The sequence below is a fragment of the Mobula hypostoma genome, chromosome 8 (assembly GCF_963921235.1).
Source record: "Mobula hypostoma chromosome 8, sMobHyp1.1, whole genome shotgun sequence".
NCBI classification, from domain to species: domain Eukaryota; kingdom Metazoa; phylum Chordata; class Chondrichthyes; order Myliobatiformes; family Myliobatidae; genus Mobula; species Mobula hypostoma.
The window spans coordinates 23,324,165-23,342,474 of NC_086104.1; the positions used below are offsets into that span (position 1 = coordinate 23,324,165).

General features: G+C 40.1%; 1 protein-coding gene across 1 annotated transcript in view; it reads left to right on the forward strand.

Moving 5' to 3' along the window:
• ryr2a (ryanodine receptor 2a (cardiac)) overlaps positions 1-18,310 on the forward strand; it is an 801,439-nt gene that overhangs the window by 317,560 nt on the left and 465,569 nt on the right. The window contains exons 9-10 of the mRNA XM_063055593.1: positions 1,599-1,673; positions 11,010-11,166. Coding sequence (XP_062911663.1) covers positions 1,599-1,673; positions 11,010-11,166 — 232 coding nt within the window. The remainder of the gene's footprint in view (positions 1-1,598; positions 1,674-11,009; positions 11,167-18,310) is intronic.

Below are 18,310 nucleotides of genomic sequence, written 5' to 3' on the forward strand. Positions count from 1 at the left end.
TGCATCAACCGGCTAATATTAATACTGATAAGCTGTAAGGTACAAAAGCAGAGGGAGATTTTCAAATCATGCTCAGTGTTGGATGCATCGAACAAGTAAGGAAGTCAAATGCTCTTAGAAAATCACTGATGAGAATTTCTATAATGGAGAAAAGTTTTTTTATACTTTTCAATTGCTAACTTTGAATAAACCCGTTATTGATATACATTTACAAGGAATATACCAGCATGGTAAATATTAATTTGAAATTTGAATGAATTTTCATTTTTTTTTTCCTTTTTAATTGAAAACCAACTCATATGTCTGACTTAATGTTATCAAAATTATAGGGAGGTACGTTGGGCTCGACCTGGGAAAATGCTGTAATAATAGTGTAAATGCAGGGGGACACAGTGGGCCTACATCTATTTAGGTTGTGGATCTTTCATTGTAATACTGAGTAGCACTGAAGGCCTCAGAGCCAACAATGACTCATGGGGAATGATTGTTTTCCTTGAGCTCGTGAAGTCCAACAACATTGGCATCAAGCTAAGAGAATGGGGGTTTAGGGTGGGTGCTGATTATAGGCCGGGTGGCCTTGGAATCTTCTGATTTGAGAAAGTAGGAGTTTGGGAAGGGATGGGGGAAGGCTTTCGACATGGTGTGGGTCAGATCTTGTGGATGGGCTGTGGGAGGTTTGTGATTGGGGGCTGGTATTGGGATGAGTTAGGGGACGAAGAGTTGTTTCTGTGTGGGGTTGGGTCTGGAAACAAAGGTGACTTGAGTCTTTTAACTTGAATTGAGAGTTAAGAAAATGTGGTGATTGTAGCAATGACCATTCCAAGAATGATGTGATTCAATTTCAGGAATGTTGCACATGAAAAGATGCCATTAGAAAACAGAGTGAATAGCAAACAGAAATACATGGTGGCAGTTAATCGATGCAGCAATGCAGTTAACAGCGAATATTTTGTAACCTGCTGATCCATACTAGACCTTGCTATGCTGAAAAAAATAGCAGTAAGATTTGATATAATATCTAAGTCATTGTTTTGAATTTATTTGTAAGTAATTGATCAGAATCAGAATCACTTTATTGTCAATATATGAAACATACCAGAATTGATTGTGGTTCAGTGCCAAGAATAAAAACACAGGACAATACCATAACAGTCAACACAAAAACAACCAACAATTTACAAGTCAATAGTGCAAACAGCCATGAGCAATCAAAAATTAGCACAACCATCAATAATCAAATAAATGTGAATATTTGAACAGACTAAATAATTATCAACAAACAGAAAGAACAGGAAAGATCATTTAATGGATGTTGTGCGGGGACAGTTAGAATGTTACACCTAAGTGAGTTTTGTTGAGAAGTTGGACAGTTGCAGGAAAGAAGTTTCGGAGAAGTGAGTCGGTGACTGCTAGCATGGGTGGAGTCAGCAGTAATTTTTCCATCTCTTTTCTTCGCTCTGGCAATAAACAGGTCTTTGAATGTTGGTAGCTGATGGTCAATTATCTTCTCCGCTAATTAGATATGATTAGTTACAGTATGTTATGACACATTTAAACCAAAACCGCTCAATTATAAATCTCTCTAATGCTTTTTCCAGGACAGTCCATTATGAGGGAGGAGCAGTATCTATTCATGCTCGATCCCTGTGGAGACTGGAGACACTGAGGGTTGCGTAAGTAGCAAACTTTATTGTTTAGCCCTAACATTGAATTAAAAAGAAAGTTATACGTTAAATCTTACCTTCCAATTGCAGATGAATTGAGGCTGTGTCATAGTTTACCTTGCCGAAGATCTGAATTATGAATGAAGCAGTCCATGCCCAGTTGTAACAGATGCAGCATAAATGGTGGGCAGCCAATCATTTAGCAAAAAACTGCAAGGACATATAAACATTATAATGAGGTGAACTTCCTTCATTTTAATGGTTGTTTAATTTTTAATCAGGGGTTGACAGATTTGCTTGCAGGAGCAGTCAGAATATTTTTAACTGTGTTTTTAACCCGTCCCACCAGCGCCACTTTCTCTTCCTGACTATCATCGGAAATTTGACCACTGAAACAACTCAAACCTCTACCTCAAACACGAGGAATTCTGCAGACGCTGGAAATTCAAGCAACACACATCAAAGTTGCTGGTGAACGCAGCAGGCCAGGCAGCATCTGTAGGAGGAGGTACAGTCGACGTTTCAGGCCGAGACCCTTCTAGTACTAGCTCTTCCTTCAGTTAGTCCTGACGAAGGGTCTCGGCCTGAAACGTCGACTGTACCTCCTCCTAGAGATGCTGCCTGGCCTGCTGCGTTTGCCAGCAACTTTGATGTGTTGCTCAAACCTCTACCTGCTTGTGCAGCCCACTCCCCCCATTACCAACATGAGACCACTATCCATGAGAGTGCTGCTGAGATAAAGGATCAGATTGTTCAATGGTAGAAGAGACACGGAGGTCAAAATGCCTTCTCCTCGTTTTCTATATCTGCAGAACAAGGAACCTGATTCTGATGACCAAAGACATTCTTATGACCTTGATATCTCCATGTAGAGAGGAATGCAAAGGTCCCTTTAGGCGCTGCTAATTATTCTGAATAACCTCTGGATGTACAGGCAAGCTACATTGTTTACTGATACTTCAAGGATGTGTATGCATGTTACAGAACCTTACTTAATATATTCAAAGTGGGCTGTTCCTTACAACATCCAGATGTCTGGGCTTCTGATATGAAGCTATCTGGAAATTGCCATGCCTGTTCTGAGAATGAAATACATGGGCTTCAGACATTGCCCATCCAAGCTTGCTGCTAGAAAGAATTACATATTGTTCCTTAAAGAGTTTTTTACATGAACTTAGTACAAAGCAACAGACCTACACTTTACCAGCAGTTTTTGATGCCCTAACAACTGAGAGGCATTATTGTGTGAGTGGTCAATGCTGCTCATTTTAATATTTGACTGGGATAACAGGATAAATTTTCCCAATTTCAACAAATCCCCCCATCAAATAATTACAACTCAACAGTGAAATACCACAATCTGTTTGACTGATATTGTGATTTAATCTCCTCTGCCTTTCACCCTATCAACAACCTTCCATCTTGTTCTTTTCTTCTCCTTCCACTTTCCTCTGTATTTAAAAGGTGATAGACTTTTAACTATATTCACTTCTGATGAAGGATCATCAAATATTTCCTTTCTGCAGCTGCTGTCATATCAGCTGAACACTTCCAGCACATTATGGCTCAATGCCGCACAGCTTTAATATCAATGCTGATCAGGAATTTTTTTAGAATGAATAACATAAGCTTCCAGTTTTCTAGCTAGGATTAACTTGGTAAAAAGGATCAAAAGTATAAACATTAACATAAACGTGAAATGGCTCACTAATCTGTTCCATGGATTTGAGACAACTGGGGATTTGGTTTAGTCACATTAAATAGGGATAAATGGAGATTGTACAGCTAGTTTTACTCCCCTATGCACATTGTCATTCATTCCTGAAACTTGAACTCTTGGTCGACTTAAACTCATGAACCAACGAAAGCCTTTTACTTTCAGAGCTGTTTGTGAGCTGTGAACTTTCACTGCGTGTACTGCCACTGGGCTGGATCTTTCACCTTGACCTCAGGATTAACTCCACAGCTCACCCATGTTTGTCAATAGAAGGTTACAGTACTGGCTTCTGACTAAGCTGGTTGCAAATTCTTTCACCAAGCCTGTGTGCCTGACTGGCGGTCTCCTTGTGGAGATCAATTGGGCTGAGCTTACATCTGTGGTTTCTAGCTCACAGAGGGTGCATTAGGTTAAAGCTGGCACACACACAACAGTACCCTTGTAATAAATAAGAAATGTCAGTTGCTGAATCAGAATCATAATCAGGTGTATTATCAATGGCATACATATGTTGCGGAATTTGTTGCTGTGCAACAACAGCAACAAGACATAAACATTGCCATAAGTTACAAAATAATTAAATAGGTACCGTATCTGTTAGTCTTGTGAGACCATGGATTGGCGCCTTGGAAGGTTTCCAGGGCGCAGGCCTGGGCAAGTTTGTATGGAAGACCGGCAGTTGCCCATGCTGCAGGTCTCCCCTCTCCACGCCACCGATGTTGTCTAAGAGAAAGGTACTAGGACCAATACAGCTTGGCACCAGTGTTGTCGCAGAGCAATGTGTGGTTAAGTGCCTAAATAATTAAATAGTACAAAAGATAAATAACAAGGTAGTGTTCGGAAATCTGATTGCAGAGGGGAAGAGGCTGTTCCTAAATTTTAAGTACGGGTCTTCAAGCTCTTGTAGCTCCTTCCTGATGGTAGTAATGTGAAGAGGGCATGTTCCAGATGGTGATGGTCTTTAATAATGATATCTGCCTACTGAAGATAGCCTCCATAGTGGGGAGGCTTGCACCCGTGATAGAACTGAGTCTACAACCCCCTTGCAACCCTTTGCATTGGGGTCTCCATACCGAGCATTGATGCAACCAGTCAGAATGCACTCCATAGTACATCTGCAGAAATTTGCGAGCATTTTTGGTGACATACCAGATTCCCTCAAACTGCTAATGAAGTAGAGCTGCTGCCATGTTGTCTTTGTGATTACATCAGTATGTTGTGCCCAGGTCTGATTTTTTGAGATGTTGAAGTCCAGAAACTTAAAGTTGCTCATTCTTTCCACCACTGACCCCTTAATGAGGGCTGGTGTGTTTTCCTGACTGGGGAAAGGGAAATGGAGTTTACTTTGTGATATACTCAATCACCACTTTAGTACGTACCTCCTGTACCTACCAAAGTGGCCACTGAGTCGATGTTCGTCATCCCTCTTCAAGGTTTGATGTATTGTGTGTTCAGAGGTGCTGCTCTGAACACCGCTGTTGTAACTCGTGGTTAGCTGAGTTACTGTTGCCTTTGTGTCGTCTTGAACCAGTCTGGTCATTCTCTTCTGACCTCTTTCATTAACAGGGCATTTTTGACCATGGAAATGCTGCTCACTGGATTTTTTTGCACCATTCTCTGTTAACTTTAGAGACCGTTGTACATGAAAATCCCAGGAGATCATTAGTTTTCGAGATACTCAAACAACTCCGATTGACACCAACAATCATTCCACGGACAAAGTCACCTAGATCATATTTCCTCCTCATTCTGATGCTTGGCCTGAACAACAGCTGAATCTCTTGAATCTACATCGTCTCTGAGGGTATAACTATATTAGCTTTTATGATCTCAGTTGTCCGTGTGTGTCTTTCAGAGCTTTAACTTGGGGGAAAATTTATATTTCACATGACTATTTCTCTTCTTGGACAGGGCATCATTGCTACTAATAGTGAATTCAAACAAAGTTAATGAACAATATCCTCATATTTAAAAACATTTCACTGAAGAGACCTAACTTTAGAATTTGATCCTAATGTATCGACTGATAGTTGACACTGGAATCAATTCTTTTCTGGTGCAGCACCCAAGGAACGATTTTCCCTGGTGTAACATTGGAGAACCTCAGCCAGTCTTGATGATTGCATGGGGAATTGATTGGATTAATTAGTGAGATATGGCTTAATATGTTATCAAGGTGATTGTTTACACTGGTATTGACACTTTCTCATTTATGATCAGATCAGATGGAGCATATTGTGGATAAGAGAAAAAAAGTATTTTTCTGAAGTGGCTGACTTTGTCATCTTGGTAGGAAGATTGTGATTAAAGTGACCTTTTGTATTGCATTTATGACTGTGAGAAACAGAGGCATTCTTTCTGTTATTTGTATGATGTGACTGGTAAATTGAGTCAGATATGTATTTTCTAACTACCCTGCACTTAGGCCAAGTGGGAGTAGTCTCCAAATTGGTTTTTCCAAAAATAATTGCAAAGTTTTCACCGGCACCTGTTCTGATCTTCAAATATTGGATTTTGAGGAAGGCCACTGGGGCAAGACTGAGGCCTAAGTGGTGAAAGTAAGGATGAATAGTTCACATAAACTCTTTATTACTTGCCTAATTTCCACCACATTCCAACTTGCACTATCAAACCATTTGACTTAACCTCCCTTGTTGTCCACTGTATCATTTACCCTTCTCCCCTTCCTTTCCCGTTTTTTCCGCACATCTGTTTATCTCTATTACCAGTTCTGTTCAAAGATGAAGTTGAAATATTACCCTTATATCTCCCTCACCAACTGAGCATTTTGAACACTTTGTATTTGCTTGAGATTTGCAATATCTGCTCTACTTTTGTATTCATAGATGCAGCATTGTAGTTGATTCCTCACTTATAACAACAAGTCCTGCATAGAGTGAGAAACAATCACATTGTATGTCAGATTCAAATTCAGGTTCATTTGTTTATCACATGACATCGAAGCATACAGTGGGATGTGTCGTTTGCATTAACAACCTAAATAAGTGCTGGGGGCAGCCGGCATGCTCGAGTGTTACCCAGAATTTTCTCTCTGATGGACATCATAGTTAAAGCTGATCCTTTTTCCACCCCATTAAAGTCTTTTGCAATTTTGGATAGAATTGGGATTTCCTCAAGGTTTCTTTCCTTTTCTTCTCCCACCAAAATCAGTAAACTGACAATCAGATCAACAAAAGATCGATGGCTCGGATCGTACCTATCTTTTGCTGGCAGTTCTACAGAGAATTGCTAGTGATGTTTTCTTGCAGGCAGACTAACTCTGATACAGTGCAATGTGGGGCTAAACAGCAGCTGTTGGTCAGATGCTTGCAGGCCTGACCAGGACTCTGGTGCTCGGTCCCAGGGATGGAGCACCGATGCCTTGAGCTGGCGTATCAGTGGCCAATCTCAAATGGAGGGTAAGTGTAACAAGTGTTTCCTTGTCAACTGTACATTACTAAATTATATGATTTTAAAATAATTTAAGCATTTTCTTTCTTCATAAACAAGTTGTTATAAGGTTGTCAGGTGCTCAGGGGTGGGGTTTTGGGGAAGAAGTTGGGGGCAGGGCCAGGGGTCCCAAGGCTGATCCACCATCTTATTTGTGTCACGAGCACAATTGGACCCACAAGTTCAAGAAAGTGAAGCACTCACAGGAAAAATGTTGGGATTGGTTGTTGGCAGCAGTTTAGATTGAGCATAATTCAGCCTTTTATAGATCCCAGTACCTACAGCAGCACAATACAATGTGTCTGGGGAACTGTCTGTCAGAAACAAATTGGGCAATACCAACATTATTGATCAAGATTGCAGCAAGATACAACCTGAAGCTGAAATCTATTTGACCAAAAAGGAATTGAGTACTCAAGGTAATTGGATCTTAATGAGGTGCTGTTTACTTATTGAAGACATATATTATTCAAGTCATTTCTGAATAATACAACCCTACAACAGTTAAAGGTGATTAAGTGTATGTTAATAATTGCATATTAATGAGATACAAACTACTTCCTGAACACCTGTCTCTGCCCAAAATACATGGACTGCTTCATATGAACAATGTCACAGCATAATTAGCTGCAGCGGAAATGGCAAATAGTTGGCATTAATGACTAATTTGAATAATTACCCATTTTCAGTATCTCTAGCCTGAATCTCTTTAAAAATATATTAAAAAAACTGTAATTGACATTAATGTTCCCATTGATAGAGGGAGTCAAGACCCAGAGAACACAGCTTTTAGATAGTTGGCAGAAGAGCCTAAAGTATTCATGAGGAAATTGTTTGCATCTGTATTTAATTACCTAACAGGGTGATGGAGGCAGATTTTAGTAATGGAACTGAACTTTAAAGGAAAAAAAGTTGCAAATTTCTGCAGAAAGGCCAGGAAATAAGGCCAGCTATGTTGCTCTTGAAGGGATATGATATAACCCAATAGCCAATGGCGTCCCACTGTGCTATTATCATTCTGTGATTCATTCTATGAAATAAAACTATATTAAAATGGTTTTGTGTCAAAGAGGTGATAACAAAGAGAAAACATCCAAGTTCCTACTGTCACTGTATAGAGACTGGGTTGTGTTTTATTTGTTGGATTTTGATTGTCTTTTAGCTGACTTTATTTTGAATGGATATTATGCAGAAAACTGTTAGAGTAATAGAACAATACAGCACAGAAACAGGCCCTTTGGCCCATCTAGTTCATGCCGAAACATTAGTTTGCCGCATGCCATTGACCTGCACCCAGAAGTTACTGTAGTCCTCCATATCCCTCTCATCCATGTATCTATCTAAATTTCTTTTATGTCAAAATTGACCCTGCAACCACCACTTGTCCGGCAGTTCATTCCACATTCTCGCCACCCTCTGAGTGAAGAAATTCCCCTTCGTGCTCCCTTAAACATTCCACCTTTCACCCTTAACCCATGACCTCTGGTTGTAGTCACACCTAACCTCAGTGGAAGAAGTCTACTTGCCATTACCCTATCTGTACCCTTCATAATTTTGTTTACCTCTATCAAATCTTCCCTCATTTTTCTACATTCTAGAGAAGGAAGCCCTAACCTATTCAATCTTTACCTATACTGTAAGCTCAAGTCTTCAAGTCCTGGCAACATCCTTGTAAAATTTCTCTATACTCTTTCAATCCTATTTACATCTTTCCTGTAGGTAGGTGACCAAAACTGGACATATTATTCCAAATTAGGCCTCTCCAATGTTTTATACAATTTTAACTTACCGTCCGACTCCTGTACTCAGTAGTTTGATTTATGAAGGCCAGAGTGCCAAAAGCTTTCTTTATGACCTGTGATGCTATCTTCAAGGAATTATGCATCTGTATTCCCAGATCTCTCTGTTCTACTGCATTCCTCAGCCCCTTACCGTTCACTGTGTAAGCCCTAGGCTGGTTGGTCCTCCCAAAGTGCAACCCCTCATACTTAACTGTATTAAAATCCATCTGCCTTTTTCCAGCCCAATTTTCCCGATCCTGCTGCAAAGTTTGATAATTTTCTTCACTGTCCACGACTTTCCCAATCTTGGAGTCATCCCCAGGTTTGCTGATCCAGTTTACCCACATTATCATGCGGATCATTGATATAGATGACAACAGACCCAGCACCTGATCCCTGCAGCACACCATTAGTCACAGACCTCCAGTCAGAGAGGCAATCATCTGTTACCACTCTCTGGCTTCTTCCATGAACCCAAAGTCTAATGCAATTTACTATCTCATCTTGAATACTAAGCAACTGAACCTTCTTGACCAACCTCCATGCGGGACCTTGTCAAAGGCCTTGTTAACGTCCATCCACTGCCTTGCATTAATCAAATTTTCTGGTAACTTACTCAAGAAACTCTAAGATTGGTTAGACATGACTTACCATGCACAGAGTCATGTTGACTATCCCTAATCGGTTCTATCCAAATAATAATTGCCCTGACCCTTAGAATACCTTACAATAACTTTTCTACTACTGATATCAGACTCTCTGCCCTATAATTTCCTGGCTTATTTTTAGACCCTTTCTTAAACAACAGAACAACTTTAGCTATCCTCCAATCTTCCGGCACCTCACCCGTGACTAAGGCTGTTTTAAATAGCTCTGCAAGGGCCCCTGTAAGTTCTGCACTAGCCTCCAACAGTGTCTGAGGGAACACATTGTTGGACCCTGGGAATTTATCCACCCTAATTTGCCTCAAGATATCAAACACCTCCTCCTCTGTAATCTGTATGGGGTCCATGACCTCATTGCTGCATTGCCTCACATCTACAGACTCTGTGTCCATCTCCTGAGTAAATACAGATGCAAAAAAAAATCCATTTAAGATCTCCCCCATCTCTTTCAGCTCTATGCGTAGATTACCACTCTGATCTTACAAGGAACCAAACTTGTCCTTTGCTATCCTTTTGCTTTTAATACATCTGCAGAAGCCCTTACGATTCTCCTTCTTAATTGTTCCCTTACACTTTTCATCCCCCTCAAGGACCTCTTGTCCCTGCCTATCTACATTTTCTATACACCTCCTTCTTTATTTTAACCAGGGCCTCAATATCTCTCAAAAACTATGGTTCCCTAAACTTGTTATCCGTGCTGTTTATTCTGACAGGTACAAACAAATTCTTTTCTCTCAAAGTTTCACTTTTGAAGGCCCCCCACTTACCAAGTACACCTTTGCCAAAAAAAACAAGCTATCCCACTCCACACTTGCTAGATCCTTTCTGATACCATAAAAATTGGCCTTTCTTCAATTTAGGATCTCAGCTTGAGAACCATAATGGCATTATGATCACGAGATGCAAAGTTTTCTCCTGCACAAACTTCTGTCTCCTGCAATGTCTCATTCCCTAATCTAGTTTTTCCACTCTCTCTGTCTGGGACTTCTACATACTGATTAATGAAAATTTCCTGATCATGTGATAAACTGTTTCCTATCCAGCCCTTTTACAGGATGGGAGTCCCAGTCAATATGTGGAAAGTTAAAATCACCTACTATCGCAACCTTATATTTCTTGCAACAGTCTGTGATCTCTCTGCAAGTTTGTTCCTCTAAATTCTGTGGACCGTTGGGTGGTCTATAATGTAAAGCCATTAATGTGGTCATACCTTTTTTGTTCCTCAGGCCTACCCATAAAGCATCACTAGACAAGCTCTCAGTCAGTCCTGACTAAGCACTGTTATGTCATTTTCAGCTAATGTCTCTTAATCATACCAATTTAAATTACAGGCTCCTACTGTCATCCACGCAGTGACTGCAGGAACCTGTACTGTCTGTTGCTGCGTTTCTGTCACTGACAGCATCACTTTGGCACTCTAGCACAAATAATTTTCTTTCACAGAATGACGACTGCATAGAGGAAAGCCACTGGTCTATTATTCGTATGCTACATCTTTCCAAGAGCGATGTAGCTGGTTTCTTTCTCTGCCCTTTCTACAGAGCCATACAACCTTTATTTTCTTTTAAATTTTAAAACTGTGCTCTCTGGTACTTGACATGGCCTCCCTGACCAAAATTCTGACTATCCCCCCTATCTACACCTCAATGGCTTTGTACTCGAACTTTGATCAGATTATTTTCAGTATCTATCTTTTGTCACTGCTTCATCTGTTGTAATTAACTTCTTGCAGATGGAGTGGAAGCCATATCAGGTGGGGCCAGCCATTCAGACTGAGACATGTTACAACTGGAAACTACTTAAGTCTCATTGATGACAAAGGCCTTCTTCTGATGGGCAAAGAGAAAGCTGATGTGAAAAGCACAGCTTTTTGTTTCAGGCCATCCAAGGTATGTTACAGCAATTAATGCAGAATATCGAACACAGAACTATACAGCACACTCTTGGTCCACTATGCCTGTGCTTAGCCAGAAGTCAATTTAAACTAAAATCCCATCTGCTTGCATATGGTCTGATCTGTATTCTCCCATTCCTTGTCCGTTCATGTGCCTGTCGAAATGACTTTGAAACTTTTCCATTGTATTTGTTTCCACCCATCTCCCCTCTCACCTATCACTCCCTGTGTAAGAAAAATTGCTTTGTAAATTGCCTTTAAAATTTCTCCCTCTTACCTTAGAAATACACCCTCTGATATGTGATGTTGGCACCCTGACAAAATCTCTGTCGTTCTACCCTATCCATGTCTGAGTTGCTTTGTGCTCTAACAAAGGGACTTGGGAGCCCTTGTGCAGGATACCCTAAAGTTTAACCTCCAGGTTGACTTGGTGGTGAAGAAGGAGAAGGTGTATGCAATATTGGCATTAATTTCTAGAGATATAGAATATAAGAGCAGGGATGTGATGTTGAGGCTCTATAAGGCACTTGTGAGACCATACTTGGAGTATTGTGTGCAGTTTTGGGCTCCTTATTTTAGAAAGGATATACTGACATTGGAGAGGGTTCAGAGAAGATTCACGAGAATAATTCCAGGAATGAAAGAGTTACTGTATGAGGAATGTCTGGCTGTATTCCCTGGAGTTTGGGAGAATGAGGGGTGAAACATAGAAACATTCCCAATGTTAAAAGGCCTGAACAGATTAGATATGCCAAAGTTATTTCCCATGGTGGGAGAGTCTAGGACAAGAGAGCATGACTTCAGGATTGAAGGACATCTATTTAGAACAGAGATGCAGAGAAATTACTTTAGTCGGAGGGTGGTAAATCTGTGGAATTTGTTGCCACGAGCGGCTTTGGAGGCCAAATCATTAGGTGCATTTAAGGCAGAGCTAGATAGGTTCTTGATTAGCCAGGGCATCAAAGGGTATGGGGAGAAGGCAGGGGAGTGGGGATGACTGGAAGAATTGGATTAGCCATGATTGAATGGCAGGGCAGGCTTGATGGGCCGAATGGCCTGCTCCTGCTCCTATATATTATGGTCTAACTTTGATCAGCTTAATGTCATCATCTAGCTTTTGACACTGCTTAATGTGTTTACACCAGAGTCCGGAATGATGTGCTTAAAGGCTTGGACAGAAAACTTGAGCTGACAGTTAAGGACTTGTCCTTTTCGAAAAAGTGTCCACAAAGACGCCAGTCTAGATTGGACCGATCAGTCAGTAGTGGAAGCAGATACCATTTTTAAAAAAAAGACAAATTTGAGGTCACAAACAAGAGAAAATCTGCAGATGCTGGAAATCTGAGCAACACACACACAAAATGCTGGAGGAACTCAGCAGGCCAGGCAGCATCTATGGAAAAAAAGCACAGTCAACGTTTTGGGCTTAAACTCTTTGGCAGGACTGGAGAAAAAACCCGAAGAGTAGAGTTGAAAGGTGGGGGGAGGGGAGAGAGAAATACCAGGCGATAGCTGAAACTTGGAGGGGGAGGGATGAAGCAAAGAGCTAGGAAGATGATTGGTGAAAGAGACAGAAGGCCATGGAAGAAAGAAAAAAGGGGGTTTAGCACCAGAGGGAGGAGATGAACAGGCAAGGAGATAACATGAGAGAGGGAAAAGGGGATGGGAAATGGTGAAGGTGGCCTCCTTCACTGTCGCGATAAGGCCACACTTAGGTTGGGGATCAACATTTTATATTCTGTTTGGGTAGCCTTCAACTTGATGGCATGAGCATCGATTTCTCAAACTTTCAGTCATGCATCTTCCCTACTCCCCCCTTCACCATTTCCCATCCCCTTTTCCCTCTCTCATGTTATCTCTTTGCCCACCCATCACCTCCCTCTGATGCTCCTCCCCCCCATTTTCTTTCTTCCATGACCTTCTGTCTCTTTCACAAATCAACTTCCTAGCTCTTTGTTTCATCCCTCCCCCTCCAACTTTCACCTATTGCCTGGCATTTCTCTCTCTCCCGTCCCCTAAACTTTCAAATCTACTCCTGGGCTTTTTTTCTCCAGTCCTGCCGAAGGGTTTCGGCCCGAAACATCGACTGTGCTTTTTCCCATAGATGCTGCCTGGCATGCTGAGTTCCTCCGGCATTTTGTGTGCGTTGCACAAGTTTGAGGTTGAGGATTTATATTAAGAGGAATTTATTGGCATTTTAATTTTAGTTATGAAATGGATTTTAGTTATAATATAAGCTGCATTACATAACCTGTTGAATGTGACTGTTACTGATCATTGGAAAGGAAAAAGAATTAGAATCATTTAACCAGTGGTTAGATTTTATACTGCTATAAAAAGTGATAATTCCCAAATTATGCCTTGCTTGCATACTGGATTTGTGCTGGGTGTTAGGACTCCTAATGAGTTTATTGTTTTAAACAGCAAGACTAAAACTTTTACATCAAAGATGATTCAGCACACAGCTTCTACTTTAACATACTCGTTTGACTGAAATTTAAATAAACTGAACAGCTTTTTAGTGGATATTATTTTTGCTTCGAATTAGGGATTACATATAATTGTTATTCAGTGGCACAACTGAGTTCACGTTGGTGAATTAATGTGTCTATTTGGAGCACCTCACTTCCTATTGCGTCTGTGTTGGATTCTTTTCAAGTGGTTATAATTAGATCCGTCTAGTGTGGGCGTTCTTCAACTGATAGGTTGGACATTAAAGGTTTTTTTTTAAACACAGATGCCCCCTCCTACCCACATGCTGACATAAGCTGAATGCTGTTGTGAATGGATTGTTTAATTTGCCTATATGGCGAACTGCATCAAACCTCAGCTCTTAACAGTATTCTACATAGAAAGGTTCTGTGGAATATTAAGGCTGAAGAACTGAAAGTGGACATTGGCAACTGACATCAAAGTGGTATTGATTTATAGTAAACACAGGATATTGGTTTATGATGAGTTGTAAAATTTAACTTCTGTTTTGCTAATGATGGATCAAAGCTCATATTGTTACGTACCAGAAGCAATAGATCACAAATTGAGCCAGGTTTAATTGTTAAAATCTCTATTTTTATTAGTATCTACTCAAAAATATAAAAGATTAAATGAAATAAACAGAAGTTAACAGTGTTATGCGTGTAAATGTGTGTGTGTGGCTCCCAAACTGTCAAGTTTAGGAACAGTTCTTAAAGTCTGAAGATTCAGACGGCAAAGTAGAAAGATTAATTCACAGAGTAAATGAGTGAGGGGAGTGATTTGTAAAATGTAGAGAGAAGGCAATTATGAAGAAATTTCACAGGTTCCACACTAGGTGAACGAAATAACAGTCGCCGAAGATCTTATCCGTCGAGTCGTTCCGAAATCCACATTGAAATATCACCAGGTGACAGTCACAAAGTATCCTTTCTTCCAAGTGGTTACCACGTAACACACCCGAAGCCAGGTAAGGGTTAACAACAGTGGTCCCACAGGATATACCAAGAGAATCCACGTATGGATTATACGAAGTGACAAGTCACACATCCAATGCACCATGTTCCGTTGAGCAACCCAGTCCTTTGGGCATGGGGAAGTATCAGACTTTCCCCATTTCACAGCAAACTCCCACTGGCAGATTGCAGTTCAAAGTCCTTCTTTTCTCTATCTCTCTCTCTCTCTCTCTCTCTCTCTCCCCCCCTCCCTCGCTCCCCCCTTCGACCACCACTGAAAATCTCAGCAGTCTGTCGCAACTTGTTATACTGATTTCGTAGTCCCGCCTCATTCAGGTATCTCTTAAAGTGACAGTCCACAGTGAACGAAACCTGTAGTCATGTAACAATATTTTTCTCATTATCAACTGCAGCATAAACTCAAGGTGTAACAAAAAGAAAAGTGAAGTAGTAGGAATGAATAGGTAACACCATGCTTGAACTTGTTAGAAATTTGACTCGGAAGTACCTGATATTTAAAACAAAGTATAAATATTTTTGAAAATATCTCCAATGCAATAGTTCACCACTGTTGTTCAGATATAGAATAGAGATAATGGACTGATAATTAGCAGAATTTGACTGCTAGGGAATCGATTGGTTGCATGTTTGTTGCTCAGGGTGATGTGAAAGATGATCGTACATCCAGTTTTGCCAATGTCACAAGAAAAGGAGACATTGTATACTGTATGGAGGGAAGTGTTAAACAAAACGGAAATATTAATAGATTGTGAAAGTTGGAAAACAGAATGGCAAATGCCTGAGTTTTACACCTAAAAGGTAAGCAGCAGAAAAATTCTCGAGAGATTTTATGGTCCATGAATATAAATGATTGAAATGTCAGCTTCTTGGAAGTCCGTTGGGAATAACAATGCCTCTGATGAGAGTGCTATGAAGGGCCGAGAGCTCTGGCACAGAGGCACTGATCGTGAAGGCTCAACTTTGATGGGTTGGACATGTGGTCTGGATGGAAGACAACCACCTTCCAAAGATGGTATTCTTTTCTGAGCTGGCACAAGGCACCAGAAAGCAGAGAGCCCAACAAAGTGCGATAAAGACTGTGTGAAAACGCCCTTGAAGGCATGTAATATCCTTGTGACTGTTTGAGAGGCCTTGGCCAAAGACCGCAATGGCTGGTGCCTGGCAGTCTACAAAGGCACCAACACATTCAAAGAGCAGCCGACTGAAGGACCTCAGTCAAAAGCTCCAAGACCAGGAGGGAGAGACGACCTGACCCTTCAATGGCAGTAATGTGCCCGACCTGTGAAATTACATAGATGAACACAGAAAGTATTTGAAAGAAATATGAAAATTTGGCATAAGTATTTAGAGGGCTAGACCATAAGACCACTAAACGCTCATTGAGTCTGCTCTACCATTCCATCATAGCTGATTTATTTTCCCTCTCAACCCCATTCTCCTGCATTCTCCCCATAACCTTTGTTACCCTTACTAATCAAGAACCTACCAACCTTCACTTTAAATACACTCAATGACTTGGCCTCCACAGCTGTCTGTGGCAATGAATTCTACAGAATCATCATTCTCCAGCTAAAGAAATTATTCCTCAAGTCTGTTCTAAAGGGATGTCCTTTTGTTCAGAGGTAGTGCCCTCTGGTCCTGGACTCTCCCACTATTGGAAACATCCTCTGCATTTCCACTCTAGACCTTTTTATAGTAGAAGCAGAAGCCCTGTCACAGCTATACGAAGTGTTGGCTAGGTGAGATCTGTGGAACGGTGATTAATTCAGGCCAAGATTCCTCAGGAATGAGGACATCTTGTCCTTGGAGAGAGTGCATTACAAATTTACCTGCATGTTACCTGGACTTCAGGGGCCCAAATAAGGAGAAATTACAAAACCAGTATGTATTCTCTGACATTTAAAAGATTAAGGATAATTTGATTGAAGCTTTCAAGATTTTATGGCAAGTTTTAAGGGAATTTACTTCTGCTGGTTGATGAGCCAAAAGAGTACAAAAATGAGACTATGCACTTGTGATGTAGAAACTCGGCTTGATAACCCAGAGTTCAAATCCTACCACAGTGCCCGAGAAATTTAACTTCTTTTTTTTTTAATTTTATTTTTATTTGGATAAGGAATTCACAATTATCATGTACTTTTTTAACACATATAACCTTTTCCATTTTTTATATGTATAAAACTACAATTATTTATACATTCTTAAGTACACATTGAGATGATATAAAAGGAAAATAAACATTTAAATAGATAATTATGTACTGTGGTAAATCTAACCTATTAGGCTAAGTAATGAAATTAGTTGTTAAGAAAAATGGTAACAATAGTTTCCGTACAACCCTTCTGGACCATTTCCACTGGTCCAAAATGTTGCATACAAGCCTATATACCAACCATTGTAGGTGTTTATATCCCAATTTGTTCGTGCTTGTTCCTGCCCGCAGACATAATTATCCAATCCCTATGTACTTATTTACTTAATTTTTTCATTTTTTTTTATCCCTTTCCCAAATCTTTCCCTTTACTTGTGTTAATTCTCTATTTTCCAAAAAAAAAACAAACATTTAGACTAGGGGTGCTTACGTTAGCAATATTACTGTGTTGATGAGAAGAGCAATATAAATCATTAGGAGAGTCATCTAAAGTCTACTCGCATTGGGGTTATATATTCAATCCATTTATTCCAGATTTGATAAAATGTTTCTTTTTGAGTTCTCAGGGAGTAAGTCAACTTTTCCATTTTAAATATTTCCAAGATAATTTCGTACCAATCTTCTAATGTAGGTGGTATTGGATTTAGCCATTTTCTAGTGATTGATTTCTTACTTGCCGCTAAGAGGGCCTGCAGCAACTTTATATCTTCCTTCTGTTCAAGGAACAATACATGCCCCAAATAGAGCGTCTCAAAGTTCAGAGGTATCTGGGACCTAAGTACCTTAACTAATGTTCTATGAATACCTTCCCAAAATAGACTTAATTTAGGGCAATCCCAGAAAATATGAAAATGATTTGCCTCCTTGGAGCCGCACTTTCTCCAACACATCACATTTGTATCTTTATATTTTTCCTGATATGGGGTCTTGAAGTATCTTATAATGTTTTTCCAACAATGTTCTCTCCAAGTCAAAGAATTAGTCGAGGACCATTGAAAGCTGCAGATTTTCCCCCAAGCCTCCTCTGAAAGTACCAACCCCACTTCTTTCTCCCACTTCTCTTTAATATACAGTGTATTTACATTTTTAGCATGGGAGAGTGCATTATATAGGCGAGAAACTGATTTACTAGGTATTGAACTGCAAGCCGAATTCAGAATCTTGAAAAATTCTAATTCTACTGTTGATAGGTCTGTATATCTACAACTCTGGTTAACATAGTTTCGTATTTGAAGGTACCTAAAAAAGTCATTATGTTCTAGGCCATGTTTGTCCTGCAGGATTTGGAAACTCTGTAATACTCTTTTATCTATAAATGAGAGGTAGGTTGTAAGACCTTTCTTTATCCATAGCTCAAATCTTTTATCTCCTCTGTTGGGAAGGAATTCGGTATCATATGCACACCATCTAAAGAGTTTTAGCATGTTATTAATTCCACATGAATTAACCACCTTCTGCCGTACTTTTAATGTAAGATTTATCCAAGCATTATTAAATTTTTCCAACTGGGCCATCAATCCTTTGTCAGCTATTGAGGC